General features: G+C 37.0%; 1 protein-coding gene across 1 annotated transcript in view; it reads right to left on the minus strand.

Moving 5' to 3' along the window:
• Positions 1-9,043, minus strand: part of PDE4B (phosphodiesterase 4B) — a gene marked incomplete at its 5' end in the record, with an annotated part of 486,456 nt that extends 477,413 nt beyond the window's left edge. Inside the window, 2 exons of the mRNA XM_082833868.1 lie at positions 2,972-3,210; positions 9,002-9,043. Coding sequence (XP_082689994.1) covers positions 2,972-3,210; positions 9,002-9,043 — 281 coding nt within the window. The remainder of the gene's footprint in view (positions 1-2,971; positions 3,211-9,001) is intronic.
• Positions 9,044-24,482: the final 15,439 nt, after the last annotated feature.

Genomic DNA, 24,482 nt, shown 5'->3' on the forward strand with positions numbered 1-24,482 from the left:
GAAACTCATCCAAAGGTAGCAAGATGGAAGTCCACCCAACTGGACTCAGGTCCTCACTCTTTCTTTCTCCATAGTAAATCAAATCATTGTCCTTCCATTCCAGGCCTTTTGCCTGCAGTGATGGCCACCTCCCTTCACCAATATACTCTCCCCAAACAAGGGCTAAATTTATATCAATGTTTTTCTATTTAACTTTATATACCTTGGGCAGTAACTTTCATTTGTTCTCACTCAAATTCCTTCACTGGCTTTAAATACTTGATCTGTAGCACATGTTCCCAGACTTTTGACATACTTAGAACACCAACCAGGAACTCAAGGTCAGTTTCACCCAGTTACAAAAAAATTGTCAAAGCAATTATCAGAGCAGGAGTCATATCCTAGAGATTTTCACTAGTCTAGAATAGGAGTCATCAAACTGACTGGCAGGCAAAATCTAGCTTGCTGCCTGTTTATGTAAGTAAAGTTTCATGGGAGCTGAGCTACACATTCATTTATGTACTGTCTACGGCCATGTTCACACTACAATGGCAGTGTTGAATAGTGGCAACAGAGACTATAAAGCCCACAAAGCCAAAAATATTTACTAGCTGGCAGAAAAAGCTTATTGACCCCTTGTCTAGACCTGGAGATTGATTCCACATTCTCCGTGTTCTAAGTAGTGAGTATAATTCTTTCTCACACATGATTGTAGGCTGCACCCCTTACCTCTAGGACCTTTCATCAAGTTGATGGCAATGATGGTATCTGGAACCCTACTCCCTCACTTCTAATCAAATGATTTTTCAATTAGATTCCTCTGCCAGCAATTCCACCAGTATTCATCAATATTGCAAAGGAAGTATTTTTAAGGGATGTATTGATATGCTTTTAGCTACTTACACTTAAAAATAAATTTGGAGTCAATGACTGAATACTCTCACACTTTAAAAACTATCCAGGTAACTGAAAAAAAACGGACATATTATGAATGAATTACTAATATGTGGTGTTGGCTGACTGCATGACAAACTGGATAATGGCTAAATCTTCCATTTCACTCAGCATGAGGCTAGTGATACTTGAAACATGGTTTCTAATTTTCAAAAGGCTTTAATGGATAATGATCAAGAGAAGAGAAACTAATGTTTGTTGATTGCCTAACATGTGCTTTTTACTAAACTAGGTATTTTGGAGATATTACCATATTTAATCCTTACAATAGCCTATGAGGTGAGTACAATTACTCTCTTTGTACAGATGAATATATTCAATTTAGAAAGGTAGACAAGTGTGCCCCACATGTCAGAGTCTAGATTCGATACTTCTAAGGAAGGAACAATTCTGCAACTCCCAAAGGGTCTTTGAGTAAAATGAACTCCAGCATCGCAAGGTACTCTAACATTGCAAGGTACATTTTATCTGGAGTGTTATTCTAACACATAAAACACCAACGACCAACAAAACTGGACTCCTGCCGTGCCAGTCATCACCTCTTTAGCTGTTGGTTTGTAAGGAATTTGCTTCTGGGGAAGCGTCTGGAATAGTAATAAGGGCAATCAGAGAGCTCAAGAAAGCACGTATTTACCAACTGGTATGGAAGCATTTCAATATTGTAACAACTGGTAATACTGCACCAGTGCCAACCTGCTGAAAAATAACTCTGTGGAAATCTTCTGAACTCCAAATCTGCCATCATGCAGAAGCAAACCAAGACTAAACACATAAGTTATGTGACTGAGTAAGCAATGCAGAAGCAATATGCCCATTTTAGTGCTCAATGATTGGTTATTACTATTCTAATGTTAATTCAGCTGAGGAGCAGATGTTAGTCAGTGCTTTTCAAATTTTTAACCCATTCCCCCTACGACATGTTCACATGCTTCTCTATCACATACAGAATGATGAACCATTTCAGGCTAATAACTGTGATAGCTGAAGTCTCAGTGATCTAATTCTTAGTGTATTTGATAACCACCAACTAAAAGATTTCCTGCATCATTCAATGAGCACATAATGGACTACTCATCAGCACTGTACAGCTCAGCATGTGGCAAGGGTATACAGCACACCATAAAAACTACATATTTTAAGGATTTACTGTGATAATACTGCACAATGATTTAATATATTTAGTTTTTCTCCTTAACAAATGAGTTAAATGAAAGTGATTTTTAAAGCACCATATTATTATAATTTAAAATAAAAAATAGAGAAAATATTTTTCTTTTTAATAAGCCTCCCTGTTATGTAAGCAGACTATTCTTGGAAAATATTTGGAAATTATGTAGAGCAAAAAGAAAAACCAGAGAAAGTGCTAAAAACTAAATATGTGATTAAAAACACGTATTTGAAGAAATATCATGGCACAATTTTAACCACAGTTATAAATTATACATATTCAATTAACGTTTCAACACTAGATTAAAATAGCCTGTTTTACAAACATAGACTCTGCAAAACAGTCCAAGCATCTCTCATAGTACAATCTTCATTCCTTTTTTGATTTATAATGAAGTGTTTTATTTTCTAGATAACCACAAACTGAAATTAGTAAAGTGGGATTATAATAAAAAGAAGCTAAGAATAATTATATTTTGAGTACAGTAATAAGAATATCTCCTGTCATTCATCTATATAATATATATGTTTTACTTCCCTTAGGCACTCATATAATTTTGCTTTTCTAAATTAAAACATCATATTGACATACACTGATAGTTTTTTTTTAAAAAAGATCATAGGCAGTAATTTTGCTTTCCTTGTCATTAATAAAAATGCATCTCATTCCTTCCTCAATAGGCCCCTTCCAATCTTAAGAGGTAGGAGATACCTCCACTCCTCATTTTGCTACCCAAAGGGAAACAAATTCTCAAAATGTCAAAAGCCTTAGTTACTCCACAGATAACTAACATTTTAATAACAAGAAATTGTACCGGGAGTTACTGGAAAATAAAACTTAGAACTGACATTTAAGTTGGGGGCTACTCACCACTCCTGGCTCACAGTTGTAATAGCAATGCTTGGAAGTGTCACCAAAGGAAGCGTGGTCGGTCTGGAAATGCCATCTCCCTCAGGAGTCCTTGCCCTTCCGCTCTGTCTTTGGGACAGTGGTGGCAACTGCAAGTTTCCTGAGCAACACCTTCTCCCTCTCCAGAGGTCGATCCCAAGTGTGTTACTAGAAGAACTGTAGGATTTACTCAAGTTGCATTCAAAATAATCTTTAACATTCTAGAGGAACCACAGGGAAAGAAAAAAGAGAAAAAGAAAATGAAATTCAAATGTTTAAAGTGATGCACGATGGAGTAAAATAAGAAGCTGTCACTCATAAAGTCCTGATTCATTATCTCACAATCAGAATCGAACACTGACGTCAAAAGCTTAAGAGAAAACACGTAGGCACAAGGGGCTAATTCTCAAATTTTAAACACATTAGTTGCATAGTCTTGGTGATCTTCAGGACTGTTGATAATATTTTCCAGTTAGAAGCATGTGGATTGCAGGGCTTTTTCTCTTCTTTCTCTTTTTTTAAATTATTCTTTTTTTCTTTCTCTTTTTTAACTTGCTAAAATGAAAGCTTTTCATAGAAAATATATTTTGGACATCAGGGTTATCATTCTGCAACACGGGAACAAACTATACTAGCTAAATTATAACATTTCTTGTTCAATGTTTTAAAGTAAATACATTTTCTATCTCAGGCCAGCAAGATACTCATAATTGTGGGTAACTGGGTAACTGACTTTTCCTATTCTTATAAAAGGTCTCCTCAGAGTTGAGGGGATTTGGGGGTGGGTTTTTTTTTTCTGGTCAAACATATAAGAGCTCAGAAAAAGAAGAATATACTTTATCTGGTCCCGAATTGAACTGCCATGTGTTCAATATATGCCCTAATGCTGACATGAATGAAATACTTGTGAGAAGATAGAGGCATTGTATTATAACCAATAATAAGAGTTATTCATTCTTCCTATATCTCTTGGTGACTCTGGTTCCTGGTACTGTGGGGAGTGGAAGCCCCAAAAGAACCTCTGCGTGCATCACCATTCATACCGGCTTAAAGACAAGAAATGTTACAGCAATGCAAGTAGCCACTGATAGCAACTTGGAGTTTAAAAGTTGTAACTGTCACTCTCCACTCGTATCTTAAGCATAATGGAAGTCCTAACACCAGGCCAAGGTCTCTCACCTGGAAGTCATTCTGTAGCCCTAAAAAGACAGGTACTTCCTACTAGCCCTTCAGAACAGACTTAGGAGAGCCTGGGACTAGACTGCCTTAGGTTTAAACAAACTAAAGTTCTCCGCCCACCACTCCTCCACCCATCCCTATACTAGTTCATACAAGGATAATTAACTCAAGTTTAAGGGTCTAGCTGGGTTCATTCAACAAATATTTTCTGCACACCTATTAAAGTCTTGCTCTGTGCTACTTAAGAAACGATACAACAGCAAAAAGAGACAGAACCTGTATTCTAGTGATTATGCTTATCTCATCCATGCAAAACCACATTTTCATGATGAAAATCTGGGCATGAATAGGCCTGACAATTTTCAGGGGCCCCACTCTCTCCACCTGGAAATGGGATATCATCATATTTTTTGTGCTTGACTTATGGTTTTGGAATACCACTTATTTAAAATTCAGTAGAACCACAATTCAGTAACAGGAAGGAGACAAAACAATTTACAATTTTCCAGAGTTTGAAATATTCTGGAATGTGGCCAGTGTTTTACTGTTTAGTAACTGGTTAAATTAAATCTACTGTAGGCCTAGCACTTATATGTGTGTGCATGTGTGTGTGTGTGTGTGTGTGTGTGCGCGCACGCATGTGTATGTGTTAGAAATAGGCTGAGGAGAAAGCATAGTATATGTAAGTTTCTTTCTCAAAAGACTTAGAGACTAGTTGAGGAGACAGGAAGTCTTAGGAGAGACAAAGTCTTCCTAAAGAGATTCAAGAACAAACTAAAAGTCAGAACTTTTATAACTCAGTTTGTTCCAAATATGCATGTAAAGAAAGCACTGATTATCTGGAAAGCAAAGCAGTGTTTCTTGTATGGGTGGTAAAGCATATACTTTACCACCCATACAAGAAACACTGTACCAAAGAACAGAAATGAGATGTCACTTGGTTAAACCACCAACCACAATAGTCTTATAATAAAGTTATTGGATATTTTTCCTCTTTTAGAAATGGAAATATTACCAACCAGGTTTAATTGCAGTGAATAAACTAAATGGGTATTTATTTGGTACTTGTTATTTGAAAAGTAACAAAGTCACACCTATCACAAAATATATCCCATACTGACTTGTGAACAAGCTTGAATTTACAGATTTGTAGCCATTCTTTGAAGAATCTGTTTCAAAAGACCTCAGTTAATGTGCAAATGCATTGCCACAAAAGAGCTTAATGGAATAGCTTTTTAGAAATTAAGTTAAATACTAAAAACAGTAACATTGTTATGCAAACACATTAACCTAAGTTGAGTTATTCATAATTACCTCAAACTTTCTAATTCATACTCATAATTACTGCCCCAAATTTGCTAACATCCTCAAAGGCAAAATCTAATTCAGTCAATTCTAAACTACTGAATTGGTGATCTTGGACTTATTTTCCTATTTCAATCAGCATGATACTGGCCAACTACACCACACATCAGATCAAAGATTTGGGGGGAAAAAGCATTACTTTGAATGTTACTTTTGGAAATCACACTGTTCCCTTTGCCAGAAACTCTCTTCCCCCAGGTCTTCACAGGGCTCACTCCCTCAATGCTTATATGTCCTCACTGTCCATATTTCCTCTCTTCATGTTATCCTTCTATGAACACCTATTGTCACCGTCCAACCATTTTTTGCCCCCTGACCAACTTCATTTTTCTCCACAGCTCTTATCATAGCTGGGATTATTTTATAATTTATTGATTGATGTACACCCTCCCCTCTAGAATATAAGCTACAAAGGGACAAGGACTCTAATCCCTAGAATCTAACCAGTGTGGAGTGTATAATAGGTGCTAAATTAATATTAGGTGACTATTTAAGTCGCTGAATAACTGTTTGTTGAGCTGAAATAATGAGAATATAATAAAATATCCTTGACTTAAGGGTGAACCTTTCTTCAGAGTGTGGTATAAAAAAATATAATATCTGCCAATTTGCTTTTGTTGTAAGGGGATACTGTGTGTAACATTTGATATGATCTTCTGTAGTATACTGGAAAGGTTGAGGTGCATGGTGAAAAGTTTTAGGTTATGACTGTCCACCAGAAATAAAGTATAAGCCACAAATGGGAGCCAAATGTATAATTTTAAATATTCTAGTAGTCACATTAAAAAAGTAAAAAAAAAGGAAACAGGTGAAATTACTTTTAATAGTATATTTTACTTAGCTTAGTATATCCAAAATATTGTCATTTCAACATGTAATCTGTATCAAAAATTACTAATAACATACTTTATATTCTTTTCTATTTGTACTATTATGTAATCAAAATCCAAGATGTATTTCACATTTATAGCACCTCCCCATTCGTACTAGTGCTTAATAGTCACGTGTGGCTAGTGGCTACCATGTCGGACAGTGCAAATCTAGGTAATAATACTAACCCCACCAGTCTAGGTGGGGTTAGTATTCTTCAAATGTGCTTTTCTTTTTTGTACATTCTTCTATGCAACCTTCCCTGTCTTTTGATTGTGGTAACCATTACCTTAGAGAGGATTAGGATTATTACTGCAATGATAGAATGAAAAGGAAAAAAATCATTGATCATCCTTTATAGACAGGATGCATTGCTTAGTTTTATTCTTCCAAAGAAATAGAATCTGGAGCACACAGTATACAAATAGTATTATGGGACAACCCCAAGCTTTTTTTTTTTAAGAGAAACAGAATTTCCAAATTCCAGAAGTTTCCCCTTAGATATCCTAACCAGAGCATGAAGGTCTGAACACAGCTTTTTACCACTGGTACTGAGGACTTAGAATATGACTTAAGGGCAGTTCCCTTGTGGTCAAGGAGCAGGGAAGGGGGAAAGAAGAAAAGGAAATATGGCACAGGCGATGAGACTAGATCACTAACCAAGTGTCTCAACACAAAAGAGTAGAAAAGGCAATGGCAAAGGAGTGTGCTTTGGTGGGCAAGAGCCTCATGGCACAACTAAGTCTCACTCTGCATTTGCGGGTCCTAGAAGTTCTTACAAACCCAGATAGGGACAGAGAAGGAAACTGAGAATTAGCCTCAGCTTGCTCTTCAAGGGGTTTTCTGCAGCATAAGGTAAAGGGACCGGGGGTTCATGGGGTGAGCAGCCCAAAGGTAAGGGCTGCACAGAAAGCAAAGCTGAGTCTTTTAAACAATCAGAGCTCCACTGAAAGGTTAGGTGAAGAGCCCAGGCAGCAGGGGAGAATGTCAAATTTACAGCGAGCTGAGAAGGTCCCCTGCTCAGGCTGAGAGCACTCATCACCTGTTATACCTACCATGTGCCTAAGCACACTGGATCAAGGGCAGAGACTGACAACCAAATATCTGGGGAAATGAGCTATTCCTCAATAGGACAACAGTAAGAACCAGTGGAAATACAAGACAAGGACAATACCACACACCTGTGACTATAATGTCAATTAATGTTGTTTTCCCACTTGCCTACATGGAAGGGAAGGAGTAAGAACTTGGAGAAATACTCATAAACTGGGCATTTACTCAAAAGATACCAGTTTACATTATTAATTACCAAGTTCAAGTTCCTCCCAGCCCCTCCCCCATCTGTGAAATAGAAGTTTAACAAGATGAGCTATTACAGACAGCAAGGAAAATGACTTCTTTTTCCTTCCTCCCTCCCTTCCTTCCTTCTGCACATCTGATTAGTGGCATATAATTTTTGGCTCAATTACAAACAGAAGCTGAGTAAACACTGGACAATTAAAAACACACTAATGGGGGACTGGTCAATTGAAAGCAAAAAAGATAATATCAGCTGACCAAGAGGCAAAGCTATTAAAAATGATGAGTCTACAGACTTCTTCAAATGACCCAGAGCAGAGCTTCTCAAATATAATGTACATATGTAGTCAGCCTGGGACTTACGTATATTAAAAATGTACTTGGTACATAGTAGGTCCTCAAAAATATTTGTAAAATGAGTAAATCAAAGAATATAATTAAATGTTAAAATCCTTAGGTTTCAAGGAAAGCTTTGGGAAGGAAATGCGGTTTCTTTTTAGCCTTAAATAATAAGTAGAATTTGTTTAGTGAAGATAATGGAAATTTACCTATGTACATATGTAATCACTTTGGGAATAAATTCTGAACTTTAGGTCTGAGGGATGGTTCTGAAATTCTGCATTTCTAATAAATACACAGGTGACGCTAGTGCTGCTGTTCTGAGGCCCACACTTGAGCCAAGTCCTAGAGGATGGGTTTCAAACAGCTGTCAAAGATCCCACCATAGGAGATGACTCAAGGATCAGCTGAACTTGGATAAAAGTGTGCAAGAAAGTCATCAAGAAATGCAAACAGGGGCTTCCCTGGTGGCGCAGTGGTTGAGAGTCCGCCTGCCGATGCAGGGGACACGGGTTCGTGCCCCAGTCCGGGAAGATCCCACATGCCGTGGAGTGGCTGGTCCCATGAGCCATGGCCACTGAGCCTGCGCGTCCGGAGCCTGTGCTCCGCAACGGGAGAGGCCACAACAGTGAGAGGCCTGCGTAGCGGGAAAAAAAAAAAAAAAGAAAAAGAAATGAAAACAGGGTGAAAAGAAAAATTTCCACAGATTGGTGGTTTTGTAAATGAAAATCACAAAGCTCAAACTGAGCCCATCTCCAAGCTGCAGAGAGGGCAGTGTGGCTGCTGCCTAGCATGCAGAGTGTTGGGTCCACGGGCTGGCAATGTCCAGGTCACAGAAGCACCTAGAGGCAGAGTGGTACTATTAGACAACCTTGCCTGCCCTTGGAACAGAATTATGGAGTGACTTCTTTATTGAGCAAAGAGTGGGTGGAATCGGCAACTCTGATGTTTGGAACTTACATCGTCGGCCGTCACTGTCATCACACTCCTGCTTTTCTTCATTATAAAGGGGAACAGCAGCCCCTTTTAGGGCGTCTGTTATTCAGTGCAGCTTTGCTGACAATTTTTAAGACCTGCAGGGGAAAACAAGACACACACAAAAAAGAACAGTTCGGTATCCTTAAATACAAATAAGTAGCTTAGTTGTATTCTCCACACTAATATTTGAATGTACACAATGCAGGTGTATAAGTAAATATCACAATTTACCAAGCCAGTTAAATCTAACATGTGAGGAAAGAGGTTCACAAAACGCAAAAATCCAAGACATCAGTGCAAAGATATTTGAGAGGAGAGAAAAAGAATAGAGGATAACAATTAGGCTCCCAAATAATCAATGGTCCTTAAGAATACAGAAATAATATGTATTAGTGAAAGGCTTTAAACTTACAAAGTACTTTCCCATATAATATTTCATTTGATCCCCATAACAATCTGTGAGATTATTTTCATCTATTTTTTCTAATGAGAGAACAGAGGATCAGAAAAATAATTGGGCCAAGGTAACAGAGCTAAAACATGGCAGATTTAGAATCTAATGAATATGACCCATTGATACTATTGTCAAAGAAAACAGGAAAAGAAAGAAAACCAACACAAAAATATGCATGACAAAAAAAAAATCTTAATTTCAATGGTACCATCAGTTTAAACCTCTTACACGTATAAGTACATAGGCAAGGATTCATCACAGAGAATTTTAGCAACCAATAGTTAGAAAGAGCTAGTATTCCCTGGTTTAAATCACACAAACTTGGCCATTCTGAAGCAGAGACACTGCAGTTCATGACATTTGTTTTGTGTAGATCACTGGAAGCCACTACAGCAACAAAGAACCTCAAAAATGTTACCAAAATTTAAGGATGCACCCCACTTGTGCCAGCTCCAGAGGAAAAAGAGTCACTGGTTTATGAAAACTCAGGCTATTAAAACAGGCCCAAGTTTAAAGTTCAGACATACAGTAGTCTAAAAGAGAATATGAAGAATTCTGAGTTTGCAGAATTGACCTGGAAAAGGTACAGTATAGAAACCATTGAATCCAAGAAGCGTTGGTCCACATGGCGGATTCTCAAGATCTTAACATCAAAAATGGCCTGCATCGATGCTGAGCTCAAGAAGCTCCTATGTTTTCTCACTCTGTACATTTAAAATTCTTAATACAGGCCTGATTTGAAAAGTCTGCTTCTCGAACACGAAGATATATATAGATTAAGAGCGTGATGGAATTGTAGCTATGTGACTAGGAATACTAAGTAGTGGCATTGTCCCATCACCCAGGAAACCAGGGTTGAATTTCTAACACATAATTTGATGACATTATGCAGGAGTTGGCAGTGAAACTGACAGAGTGGATAAGAGAGTGGGGGGAGGGAGAAACTTTGCCTTTATAAGTCTTCTAGGGAGAGAACCCCACAGGCCTTTCAGGTGTTCAATTCAATATGCCAAGGAAAAGAATTTCCTCAGCATACACCAAGGAATGATTACAATTACCGAACTCCTCTAACACTGACCAAAGAGGAATAGGCAGAATTTTAGAGCTTTTTACTCAAAGGCTGCTTGAAACTTAACAAAAGTCAACAAATAACAGGCATTTTACCTGTTATGTTCAGTCTTAAGTGCCTCTCTAAGGCCAAACCTGAAAAAAAATGTTTATACTCCTAAGCAAAGAAAAAGCAAGATTAAAAGATGTAAGTTTCAAATGCAGGATATAGGATTAGATATCCCCAATCAGTATAATTCTGTAAAAATATGAGCATAGAAAATTACTAAAGAAGCTGTGTAAAATTAAAACTGAACATTATATAAGAGATATTGGAGGTTTTTCTTTCTTTTTCATATTTTCCAAATTTTTGTGGTGTATTCTTTTCTGAGCCAAGAAAATGATCCATTTTGCTTGGCAGGAAATGCACTTAAAAATAGGATAAAACAACACAACTGGAGTAGAAATCTCTAGGCTGTCTTCAGCAGGGAGAAACAAGGATCAAGTTTCCCCAGGAGAAATAAAGAGTAAGACCTTAGCTATAGCTTCTTAGACGTGAACAAGGCATCCTAGGATCCAGATGAAGCTCAATGCAAACCCAGCCCTCAAGAATTTTAGGTCTAGTCTGGCAGGGAAGACTTACATATATTAAATGTGCACTTGGTACAGAGTAGGTTCTCAAATATGTTTGTAAAATGAGTGAATCAAAGAATATAATTAAATGTTAAAATGCTTAGGTTTCAGGGAAGACTTTGGGAAGGAAATGACGTTTCTTTTTAGCCTTAAATAATAAGTAGAATTTGTTTAGTGGAGATAATAGAAAAGTATATGGTGTGCAACAATATGGGAAAGAATTTAATGTACTAAGGGTGTGACACATGCAGGAAGATGCCATGCTAAGGAAATTCATGGCAGGCAGAAAGACATGTTCCAGGGTAACATCAGCAGATTTGGGGCATGCAACAGTATTTTTGTGAGGTCTTAGCCATGAAAATAAACTTATGTTTTAAAACACTTTGAGTGTGAGAGATGACTGGATAAATTCATGTGCCTCCAACTGGGAGCACGTCCTGGCTAGGAAAAAGCAAGATCTCAAGTCACAAGGAAGTTTTCCAAATGTTCTACATTTAAAATATATTACTTCGGGCTTCCCTGGTGGCTCAGTGGTTGAGAGTCCACCTGCCGATGCAGAGGACACGGGTTCGTGCCCCGGTCCGGGAAGATTCCACATGCCGCGGAGCGGCTAGGCCCGTGAGCCATGGCTGCTGAGCCTGCGCGTCCGGAGCCTGTGCTCCGCAACGGGAGAGACCACAACAGTGACAGGCCCACGTACCGCCAAAAAAAATAAAAAGAAAATAAAATATATTACTTTTACATTCAGAAATAAAACCCAGCATCCATTATATATTGGGTTGGCAAAAAAGTTCGTTCGGGTTTTCCGTAAGATGGTATGAAAAACCCGAACGAACTTTTTGGCCAAACCGATAAAACCAAATAAAAGAGAGGAGAGATTGTTTTCTAGATAGTTTACGTTTGCCCCTCAAGATCCACTCCAACACCTTCTCCATCCTGGCTGTGCCCTAGGAGGCTGGTCCTCACAGACTGAGTCCATGGGCTCTCTAGCCCTCTGGCTCCTGGGAAGTGCAGCAGGAAGACAGGAGGAAAGAAAGGTTCCTCTCTGCTGGCTAGAGTGTAATAGTGGCAAAAGCCCTCTACTCTAGATCACAGCTCCTGCAGTCACCCCTCTCTAAGGAGATAGGTTTCCCTGGGTTCCATTAACTACTGTCTCCACTTGACCCTTCAGACACAAGGCTGGTAGCAACATTCCACTGTTGCTAGCCTCATGGTGCTGCATGATGCCTTTGTGGTCATCCTCAACCCTGTCCACACCTTTTGTAAATAGTACCTACATTAAATTCTCTTTCACTCCCTGTGGGAGTGCAATCTGTTTCCTGCTGGGACCCTGACTGATAACAGATTTGCTCCAAAAACTTTACAAAGCCAGAGGGCAATTTTAAAATATCCTCCCTCAGTGCCTCGTACAGTGACTGACACAAAGCAGGGTCTCAATAAATAACTGTTAGAGAATGAATAAGTAAAATCTAGTTGGAGTTCTAGAATGGTTTTATGGCTTTTAGAAAAGAAGGTCAACAGGCATTATCTCAAATTGCTTTTGTGAGGCAGAAATAGTTTTATGTCATCACTCGTGGGTGGCAATGGTGATTCTGTTTGGGAGTTCAGAGAAATGTTATAACATGTTTAATATTACATTGTTATATTATTGTATTATACTATTGTTATATAATAGTATACAATATAATTTAACATTATAATATATTGTGTTATAATATTATGAAATAGAAGAATAGAGATTATCTATGCCATGTTATTGCTGATTGCTAGTGTCAGTTGCCTTTCATTTAGGCTAACATGGATGGAAAAATTATCTTGTACCAGTTTGTAATATACATATAAGAGTTCAATTATGTTTCATTAGAGCAGCCAACCAAATAAAGTGGGCACAATTATCACAACAGGTGAGGGAATCAAGTCTCGGAACAGTAATAAAATACGCACAAAGTCACACACTCTGCTGGTTCAGACTAGAACTTTATTTCTAAGGCCAAGTCTCTTAACTGATCACTATGCAGCTGATTGGGTCTTATTCACATCTTTTCAAGGTAGAAGTGAACGAAGTGATTTTTATTTATTTTTCTGATACTGGAATACAAGTTAAGTTGATCGGTTTTCTGGAATCATGCTCTCTAATCATGTAAGGACAAAAAGCAGTAATTTTTAAAAGATACTGACGTTTTTAAGCGCCTCAAATTTAAGGCAAATGTAAACAAGAGAAGAAGTCAGGCTCTCTTAATTTGAGATTATTCCTCCATGAGCAAAATTTGCTTCTCAATATGTAGAATGCCATTTGGTTCATTAAAACAAAGTGTTTCTAAGAATTTCAAAGTTATGAGTAAGTATGATGACTATAAATTCCATTTCTGGCATATATGAATAGTTTTCCTGTGGTTTTATCTTTCACCACTTAAAAGATGCTTTTAAACTTATATTAATCTTTCACAACATTCTGTTATTTTCTAAGACTACAGTATTCTTCGTATAATTATGTATTTCCCTCTTTCTCCACAGAGATATAAAAGCTAAAATGAGGAAAAAGACCCTGACTGACTGCTATAGCTATAGTGTAAATTTCTCCTTCGGCAGGTTTCAGTTATCAGTACTAGTAATCCCTGATTGACAGAAAGTTCAATGAATAATGATAATCATTCTAAAATCCTACATTATGGATATAAACCATGATGAAATGACCAAACCCGGAAGAGATAAAAAAAAATAAGGGTAATACTCTGAGTTTTTAAGAAAGTTGTTTTTTCCAGTTTAAAGATTGCCTTTTATTCTGAGATGATGTTCAAAAAAGTTTCATTTTGTTTTTTGTATAACTGATTTATTGAACATTCTGCACATGTTTTAAGTTTTCTCTAACAACTGTTTTCCATCTGCAATGTTAAATCTCTTTCCTCTTCCTTAACAGCAGCTCAAATTGAGTCCATAACTTATAACTGCTTTAAATCCCATCTCCTTCCCTTTTCTCTGCTCAGTGGCCAGGATCTGTGGGGCCACTTGGTGGCCGGTGTGTAGGACTTGGAATGGCCAGAAGGAATAGTCTACTCTTCTATTCCTCCTCCCTCCTCTTTTCTTTAGGTTCTAGCTGTTTCCACACTGCAGCAGAGTGGAAGAGTTAATGAAAAGGAAAGTCTTCTTATGTCACTGGGCATTTAATTGCAGTCCTCTGTTAAGTGTCATTGCTTCTCTGACAAAAAGAGACTGTATATTGATGCCCTCTCTAAGGTAGGTGTCCAAATGCTGGCTCTCTTCTTAGGGGTAAGTAGGAGCTTTCACTGGGGAAAAAAAATAACTTTTCTCATCTCCTCAGCTCCTATCCCCACTGGTACACACTGAAACTTGTTGGTAAGGTTCCCTTGAGCAAGTCTGTTCTTCTGATTAAAGTAATGACAAGATGGCTCAATCCACAATGTACTTATCCGGAATAAGCTCAAGCATCCTTGTTACCCCAAGTGGCAAAGGTTAAGCTTCTTTGCTGCCATCTCTTCTCTCTTCCCTGCTATCTCTCTCCATTTCCCCTTTCCCTTGCTCAAGGGGACATAAAGAACCAATCAGAAATTCTTCTGCATAAATGATCAATGGAGAAATGAGACACTGTGTCAGTTGTTTTATCATTGTCTTTCAGACCAAAGCCAACCATTCAGTTACTCTGCTCTGTGACGCTGGGGTTGAGACACTGCAAACCGTATTTCACAAATTCTCTTCCCAGCTGGCTTCCTTTAGGTGCTGACAACAGGAATCATGAGGAGGAAGTGGAAGAAGAGAGTTGGAGAGAAGGGACTCTCTTCCTTTTATCAGGAGCATAAACAACACTGGCCCTCCCTCCAGGCAGACCCAGAAGCAGCCATAAAATACCCCATCAGATGTCTGCTCACTAGCTTCAGAGCCACCCCTTGGTGGTTCCAGCTCCTAAGGTGGTGACCCCTCCTTTCCACTGCTAGACTCTCATAGTACTCCCTTCCCTTTCTCCCTCAGCACTAGGAGTGGTAGCTGCTTCACTAATCTCTGTGTTACCTGGCTGGCCTGTTTTCACTTTCATTATTCATATTTATGTAATCAATTTATTATATTACATCCCTTTTGTTTCCCTAAAGTACATAGAATCTAACCTTCTTTTTATTGACGGCACCCCCAATCTCTAGAAGTGGTTCTTCATCTTCAGTAGGCCAACAATTCACCTCCCCAACACCTCTTCACATACCATCCTACCCCCACCCAGAGTCAGTTTATATGAGGACTGGAAGGTTGCTGGGGTGATGACTGGTGTCAGAACCCACCTGGCTCCCTCTCAGAGGGAGCTGCCCGAGCACTTTTATATACAGCTCTCCTTGGAGAATGTGGGATATTTGGATGGCTCTTGGTCCTCTGTTTAGGGTTACAGTCCCCATTTTTTTAAACAGGAAAAGTTCTACTCATCATTCTTTCAGATGTGAAAATGTCCATTTTTGAGATGATGATGATAATGTAATGCGGCATGAGCAGTTCTTTCTTCCGTTTCTTAATGGCCTCAACTGAGAAAATTAGACATCGGCAATTTCTATGTCATTCTTCTAGTTCTCTGGAAATTTCACTGATTCATAAAGTACAAATGTCTAAGAACCTCTTTACTAGACCAATGGATATTAACCTTTTAAAATAAATAGCATAAAGTCTAGTTGAAGAAGATAAGGGTTTTCTGTTTGGGGCTAGGATCTAATGTAGTATGACTGGAAGGAAGAAATGCTGGCCAAAGAGGAGTGTGACGTGCTATCCGCATTCACAGCCGCACAGCTGCCTAGCAGAGCTATCAACCTCGCTCTGGGTCTTGTAAAAGGGTTGTGGTATAATTATCCACAAACTTTATGAATCTAATGAAATTCCAGGAAACTAGCATAAGTAAACACAAACCATAAAACCAACTCTCTAGACTCAGCAAATGGATAAACATGTCCAGAAGTCAATACAGAAAATATAAAGTCCTCCCTGGAGTTTATATCTACTGGTCTCATCACACTTTCAGAAACTCAGGGCTACTGTGCCCAGTTAGAGCTGATTTTGGATTTGACTGTTGAGGAGATAAAAAGGAGAGACAAATGTGCTTCCTCCCAAAAACTCTTGTAATGGGATGCAAATAATGGAGAGCAAAAAACAAGTGATAAAAAAAAAGTGTATGTAATACAAAAAGACATGTTTTATGTAAAACTTCTTAAGACTATAAGCACCCAACATTTAGATACGGCATTTCTGGGAGGGAAAAATGTTTGTTTAATTAGGCAATAAGCATCAAGGGCTTTTGAGATAAGAATTGAGAAGTATTAAAAATTAATATGAACTTAAACCATTAGCTTAGCCTGAGAGAATTATAAGTAACAAAGAAATAATGGCATTCTTTTAATAGTTGTCAGACTGCAAAGTAGCTAGGCTAAATTCTGCTCTGAGTAAAACATGTCTCCTAAACAACCACTTAAAACCAATTTCTACTATAAAATGTGTTCCTTATAACTTACTAATAGAACACAAACTTGAAATCAATACACATGTTGACAAGAAAGAAATAATTCTTACTGTACAATTTGTTTGGATGAATGTCAATTCCTGACAACAACAGAACAGAGAGAAAGTGACAAACTATTCCCATGTTTCTACTTGTATAAATATTGTAATGCCTCAATGGGTTTATTAATGAGTTTCCCTCCAATAAAAACAGTCTAAATGGAAAAATTTTCAAGTGTTGAATTATTTTTCCTACTCTAAAAAAAGTAACTGGTACACTGATTAATTTTTTATAGTTTAAAGTGCCGTAAGACATTATATAAACTGCTTTGTTTTTTCAGCCTCTTAACTAAGAGGGAAAGAACAAAGAAGCCCTATGTTCAAATGACATATTCAAGCCGTATATTCAGATCAATGAACAATTTGATATTGTAAGCTCTCTCAACATCTGAGGGTTTCCATCTCAGAGTTATCATTGTACCAAAGTGATGATGTGATCAGGAAGATTTAGGAAGCATGAGGAATTTTTACTACCTCCTGAAGTGAACCATAGAAGGTCTACAAACAAATGTAAAGGGCCAGTATGGATGAAGGATCTTCAGTTCCCTTAAGTATTTGTGGGGTATGTGCTCAGGCTCAAATTGAAATATTTAAATTCTACCTTCCTAGCTACTTAGTAACTTTCACAAACCTATTACAGCTGCTCTAAGACCCCAATTAATGTTAGCAAATTTCAATGATAGTATAACAAATTAAATTGCATCTATGATCCAAAATTCCCATTTCCACCCAAAATAAATAATGACACTTCTTTTTCTTCAGTTTCCCAAGAGCAGCAACAAAATCCATTGAGAACCCGGTGTGTGACAGAGACTTGCTAGATGCTGTGAGTAATACAAGATGAATATGACATAATCCTCAACCTTAAAATGTCCACTGTCTAGTCTTCAGAGAGATGAATCAACAGTTTTTCATTCTGCAATACTTATGCCTCCTTGGCACACATCAGGCTCACAGAGCAGAGTGATAAGTGCTGTGACAGGAACAACAATGGGTTCATTAGGTGAACAAATAGTGAAGGCCACCTCTATGGGTAAAAATCATCAAGGAAAGCTTCACAGAAGAGGTTCCAGTCCTTTTACAGGTACTGTAACTAAGGGACAAAGAAAGAAGCCCTCTGCTCCCCCTCTATCTATTCTCCAGAATGATCTTTTGAAAATGCAAAGTTCCTTATATACTTCCCTGCTGCACACCCCTCATGGCTTCCTGTTACATTTAGGATAAGCCAAAACCCTTCGTGTGACACACCAGTCCCTGCAGATTCGGTCCCAGCTTGCCTTTTCAGCCTCAACTTCCTGTGTTGGCTTCTACTCGCTTCCCCACCTTACTCCACATCACTGTCCCCTTTAACTCATTTATCTTTAACCAAACTGCATTTAGAGTTTACCCAACATGGCTTCCTTGCCGCAGGACTGTTCCTGCGCTGTAATAATCTCTCCATTTTGCCTGGTGAATCTCTCCATATTGCCTGGTGAACTCATTCCTCAGCCTTCAGCTTACGGGTCATTTCTTCAAAAAATACTTTACTGACTTCCCCTACGTGTCACGGGGTCTTATCACATCATTACTTTTTTCTTATTCATACTATTCATCATAATTATATATTTATTTGTAAGAATGCGTAATTTTGCATTGTAGTTTGCAGAACATATGGAGCCTATGAAAAGCTACTCCATTATGTAATCTCATACAAATTTACATCAAATTGAAAAACCTGGACTATGAAACAACTGTAGATCTAAAACAGCTAAAATGGCATAATAATTTGCCTCTGCTTTCTCCTATGCTTGAGCAAGAATTCACAAGTATTTTCTTCTTCTAAATTAGGTCTCTGCTTCAATACCCAAAATAATGTTAAGTTCATGCAGAAGACTCTTAATGTTCATTCACAAGTGCTATGTCTTTAGGCTTTTTAAAATTGTCCACCAGTATAATGCTTTTCAAACATGTTTCATGGAACATGTGGGAGATAGATAAGATTTTGGTCAAAGTCTTCTTCTTAGGCTCAAAAACCCCAAATGCTCATCATCAGTGTAAAAGTCTCTTTTCTTGGGAAGAAGACTGAAATAGCAAACTTCATTATTATTTTAAGCAAGCAAGCACACACAATTTCTGTGTGCTCCTTTCTCAGAAATATAAATACTACATCATTACAGACTTCCTATGAGAAAGATGCAAAAATGTGAGGAATCTTCTGAGGACCTCAAATGAATTGATGGTGTGCCATTTACTGGCTTAACTGAATTAATGGGATATTAATTCTGGCAATGACTACCACCTATTTAGAAGCAGACACCCAGTTTTGGGCCAAACAGTCTATCCCAGCCCTACTAAAAGTTTGGGGGTCCAGATTGAGGTGAACATATGAAAAAAAGAGGAAATCTCTCAAAAACAGAAGGCTGAAACTAATATGGCAATACCAGAATGTTGTGCAACATTATTTTGATAGAGCATAAAGGAATATATGGAAATACTTTTATTGGTCTTTAAATATCTTCATATTCAGAAACTATAATTTCTTTGTTTATTTTTAAAGATGCAAAATTAGACCTCACCCTAAGAATGGACTCACTCATGAATTTGACAAGTACCTAACACATCTGATATAGAAGTGATGAGTGAAAAGACTGAGCAGGTATTAGAAGACAAAGATGCTTGGCAGCCACAAAATCTCAATTTTTACCTATTTTATATTCTGGGGCTCTATGGAAGATTTTATTTGACAAGACGTTCTGCCAGTTAGAAAAGTTTGAAAACCAGAACTGCCTATAACACCCCTCCCCCATTAGTTCCTTAGAGCAGGGGTTTTCAAAGTTTATTTATTCAAGTGCCATCTCTGTAACATTTGCCATATGGGATTCCCTCATTTTACAGATGAAATATAGACCCTATAAAAGCTGATTTGTCATTCACCTAATGACGGCACAAGGAGGACAAAACTTCCAGTAACCTGGATTTGGTTCTACTTCAGTGCTTACATTTGCTACCTCTAAATTAAAGGGTTGTGTCTGTTTTTGTTTGTTTTTGTTTTAGCAAAACTTTATACATGAAAGAGCATGCTAAAGCACACACACAAGAGACTTCAGCACAAAGCAATTCATTTATGAATTCATATATGCATGTACTCAGGTACTCTTTTATTCATTCATTTATCTGAAAATCATTCACTGAGTACTACTGAGGGCCATGTACTGTATAGGCCCTGAAAATACATAGATGAAAAGGCATGAGCCCTGTCTTCAAGGATTGTACAGTGTAAGTACAGTAGCAGAGTGGAAATGGACAATTTATGTATCTATAGGGGTGGCAACAGCATACAGGAAGGTTATATAAGACTGCCTAGGAGGACCAGGAAAGGAATCACAAAGATACATCTGAACCATGCTCTTGTAGGATAAGTAAACTTTTATCAGGAAGGTGAAGGAGAGCAGTTCATTCAAAACAAAACGAGACTTCCTCTCACTGATCTTTAGCTACCAGTAAAAGCCCAATTAGTGACCATGGAATCTTTATTAAGTCATTTGATCTTTCTAATCCTGTACTTCTATTGGTGAAAAACAATTTGCTGTGTCTATTTCTGATATGGCTGCAATCATATAACAAATATTAAATGTGGTTAAAATGTTGCATGCTTTAGAATGACAGAAGCAGTAAGATTTCTGGTTTTAGTGATAGGCATTTGTAGATTCTCCAATATAAACGACATTCAATGCAAGCCAGCAGTTGTATAAAGGAAAGCTCTCTGAAACTGGATTCAGACAATTCTAGGTTGAGATTCCAACTCGATACTAACTGTGGGATATTAGCAATTTGAGTGACCTCTCTGAGACTGTGTTCTTCCTTGTAAAAACAGGCGCAATGCCTCCTATCTCACAGGGTTATTGTGAGGATTAAATGAAATAGTAAGCAATGCCTAGCAGGGTCTTGCATGTAATAGGTCCTCATTAAGTGGCTTGCTGAATCACAATTCCATCAAAACACTTCAGTTAAGTCTTATCTCTTAACACCTCACCACAAAGATGCCCTCTTTCAACTTCTTTCCTTTTAAAAAACACAACTGAAATAACACGACCTTATATAACTGTGCTTTAGAGCTATTTATGCCTGAATTTTATTATCAAGAGAATATAACAACTGCTTCACAGGGGAAAGACAGTCTCCAGGGATCTGAGCAGAGAGTCAAGATGAATCTGACAAGGTAAATACTACAAACATTACAAAAGGGCAAATCATAAGATAAGGAAATAATATAGTGTCTGAAATGGCATTAATCCCAAGTCCTTTAAACTACAGTCCATTTATAGATGATTGTGGGAAATAACAATACTGAAAAATTATTATACAACCATGAATGTAATATAGAACACTATTCCTCAGTATTTAATGAATAAGAAGCAGTACCTATTTCTCTCTTCTATCATAAAGCTAAACAACATCATCTGGGTCACAATAAGTCTCTTGGCCTTCCCTCTGTTTTACAGGTTTTGTGTGTATGTGTGTGTGTGTGTGTGTGTGTGTGTGTGTGTGTATAATGAAAATACAGATCAAATTTTTGTAAAAATATGAACTTCTAACACAGAATGACAGAATGCAAAGGTTACACAGGTCTTCCTTCTTAGGGAATTATAGATAATTTGTGATAGTATTGTTATTTTCTTTTTTATCTTTGCCAAGATGATAATAAAACAACTACCATTATCATTCATTAATCATGTTAAATCTAGGACTATATTAAGTAATACTGAATAGAGATAAAATTACCTTCAAAGTCTACAATTTCTGTCTGTGAGTTCTCCTGTTTCATTATCAAGTAGCCATGTTTTTAAGTGCCAGACAGGAAATGAGGCAATGGTCTCAAGCCTAAATCTTATGAGATCTTTATTCATTTACTTAAAGAAAATAAATAGCATAGGTCTACTATTTGACAGGCACTGCTACCAGCAGAAGATCCCCAGTTTGCCTGTCAAAGAGTTCACAGTCTAGGACACTGCAGTGCTGAATGGCGATAATGAGCATTATTATTCATTATGTAGAGAAGAAACACATGAAAAGGATTGATTAATGTAAATAAGAGTATTATAGATTTATAGGATCATGGTTTTGAAGGATGAATGGATTTCCTCAGAGCAAAAGAGCTGGAAGAATAATCCAACTGGAAGACACATCATGGAGATGTTCAACATTATGGTATGTTTGGTGAAGTATATCCAGTTTATATGGCTCTGAAGAATAGGATCTGAAGGATGAAAAGCAATAGAAAACACAACTTAAGAAATGTGGAAGAGACAAAACAGGTTAATCTTTAAAGTAATGCTAAATGGTAAGACTAAATGGAGGTGGGAAATGTTTTGAAAGAATGTAAATAGGGGATTGAAATGTTCAGCTCTGCACTCTAGAAAATGTATTCTTATGGCAAGAAGAAATTAAGGTGAAGAGAAGAATTTTGAAAGAAGAATAGTAAGAAGACTGATAACAAGGGATCAATAGTGACAGAAACCAAGGAGCTTTAAGGAGGAGGCACAATGGACATGGTCTTATGACACAGAAAGGTCAAGCAAGATAAGAACTGAGAAGTAATTACTAAACAGAGAAAGTAGTTGGTCATTAACCAGCTTTGAAAAGAAGAGGCTTCAAAAAGTGAGAGGGATAGAAGCTTGATTTGAGTGTCTAAAGGATGAGATTAACATCTTTGGAAGCCCAGAGCACTGAAAATATTAGAGTGTCTCTGCATGTGGGATTCAAAATAAAAACAACACTGAAGAGCCAATTTCTGTTAGCTGAGAAGAAAAAAGTCTAAAATAAATCAGGCATACACTCAACCCTATGACAAAAGGAGGATTTCTTTATTCCTAGAACGAAGTACTGACTCCACCCTCATACAAACCTCCAACAAATGACTGGCCAAGAAGAACTCATTTTACTCAAAGATAAATGAGAATCAAAAAGGAAAGAACACAGACCTATGCAAGCAAATGAATGAATGAAGGAGCAAACCAATGAATGAATAAAAGAATAAAGAGGTAAGTAAATGAAAGAATACCACTAGAAAAATACTATCATGAGACTAAATAAAAATTTTAATTAAGCACATTGCTATTAAATTGTGTCTGTGTGTATGTGCGTGTAAAGAAAGAGCATGTGCTTGAAAGAGAGCAAGAGAGAGAGAGATCACTTCTAGAAAATAAGATCACATAGAAGAGATGCAACAATTGAGAGAAGTGTCTAATACATGGTAGAAGACATTCCATAAATATCTGTCAAGTGAATGACCTGTAAAACAACAAAAGAAGATAAACATGAATACATGAATTGGCAAAGTTTAATGAAGAAATGAAGTACATAATAAAATCAACATAAAAATAAAGGCCAAATTGGAAGCAGCAAAAAGCCAAACTGGCAATGTTAGAGACATATTAGGTAACAAACTCACTTAAAGTAGGCTAAGTAAATTGGAAATAAGCAAAGAGTTTAAAGGAATTAGAGAAATAATGACAAAAAAAGGAAAGAAGAAACACATAATTAGCATCTCTGAAAAAGGAACCCCCAAAAAAGGAGGCATTAATATGAGACAAATATCTAAAGGTATAATTTAAGACATTTTTTTAGAAATAAAAGAACATTGAAGAAGAATGAATAGATATACAGTATGGTCCAGGAAAAAGTGACCAATAACAATCATATCTTAGTGAAGTTAATAGATTCAAAAATGAAAAAAGAATTGAGTAAAAAAATGTAGATTCTAGTAAAAAAAATTAAGCCACTAATAAAATTTCTAAAAATAAACATTTTTATCACTGTATCATATAAGCAATCATACAGGCTGTTCTCTTGTGTCTAGTTTCTTCTGTTCAACTTAATGTCACTGAGTTCCATCTGTTTTGTCACATCTACCAGCAGTTCATTCTTTTTTTTAATGTATATTGCTGAGAAGTACTCCACTTTATAAATATATCAAAATTTGTTTATCTTTTCTGCTACTGATAGACAATTGAGTTGTCTATCAGTAGGAATATTATGAATATAACACTCCTACTGACAGGAGTATTGGGGAGTATTATGGGAGTATTATGAATATAACGGGAGTATATTATGAATATAACTGCTAAAAATGTTTCATACAGGTTTTTGTTTGTTGACATATATTTATTTCTCTCAGGAATTACCTAAGTGTGAAATTTCTGAATATAATCATAGAGTATGCTTAAATTTAAAAAGAAACTACTAAGCAGTTTTCCGCCATGATTTTAATATTTCACATAACAACCAGCAATATATGAGAATTCCAGTAGCTGCAAATTCTCACCAGCATTTGGAAGTATCAGTTTTTGGGGTTTTTTGGTTTTTTGTTTTTGTACTTTAGACATTTTACAAGGTTTGAAGTGGTATCAAATTGTGGTTTTAACTTGCATTTCCCTGATAATTAGTAATGCTGAGAACTTTGTCATGTGCTATTGTCCTTTGGCAAATCATCTTTTATGAAGAGTCTGATCAAATACATTGACTATTTTAACTGAGTTATTTGTGTTTTCATTATTAATTTTCATAGGTGTTCCTTATATACTGATACAAGTCCTTTACTAGATATATCTCCTTCAGTTTGTGGCTTGCCTATTCAGTTTAATAAAAGTTTTTTTTAGTGAGAAGTTTTTAATATTAGTGAACTCAAATTATACATTGTTTTCTTTTACATTTAGTGTATTTTATATTCCTAAGATCTTTGCTATCCAAAGGCACAAAGAGCTTTTTCTATTTGTTCTTCTAGAAGTTTTATAATCTTACTCTTTATGT

This window comes from Leucopleurus acutus (genome assembly GCF_964270905.1).
Source record: "Leucopleurus acutus genome assembly, chromosome: 2".
Classification (NCBI taxonomy): domain Eukaryota; kingdom Metazoa; phylum Chordata; class Mammalia; order Artiodactyla; family Delphinidae; genus Leucopleurus; species Leucopleurus acutus.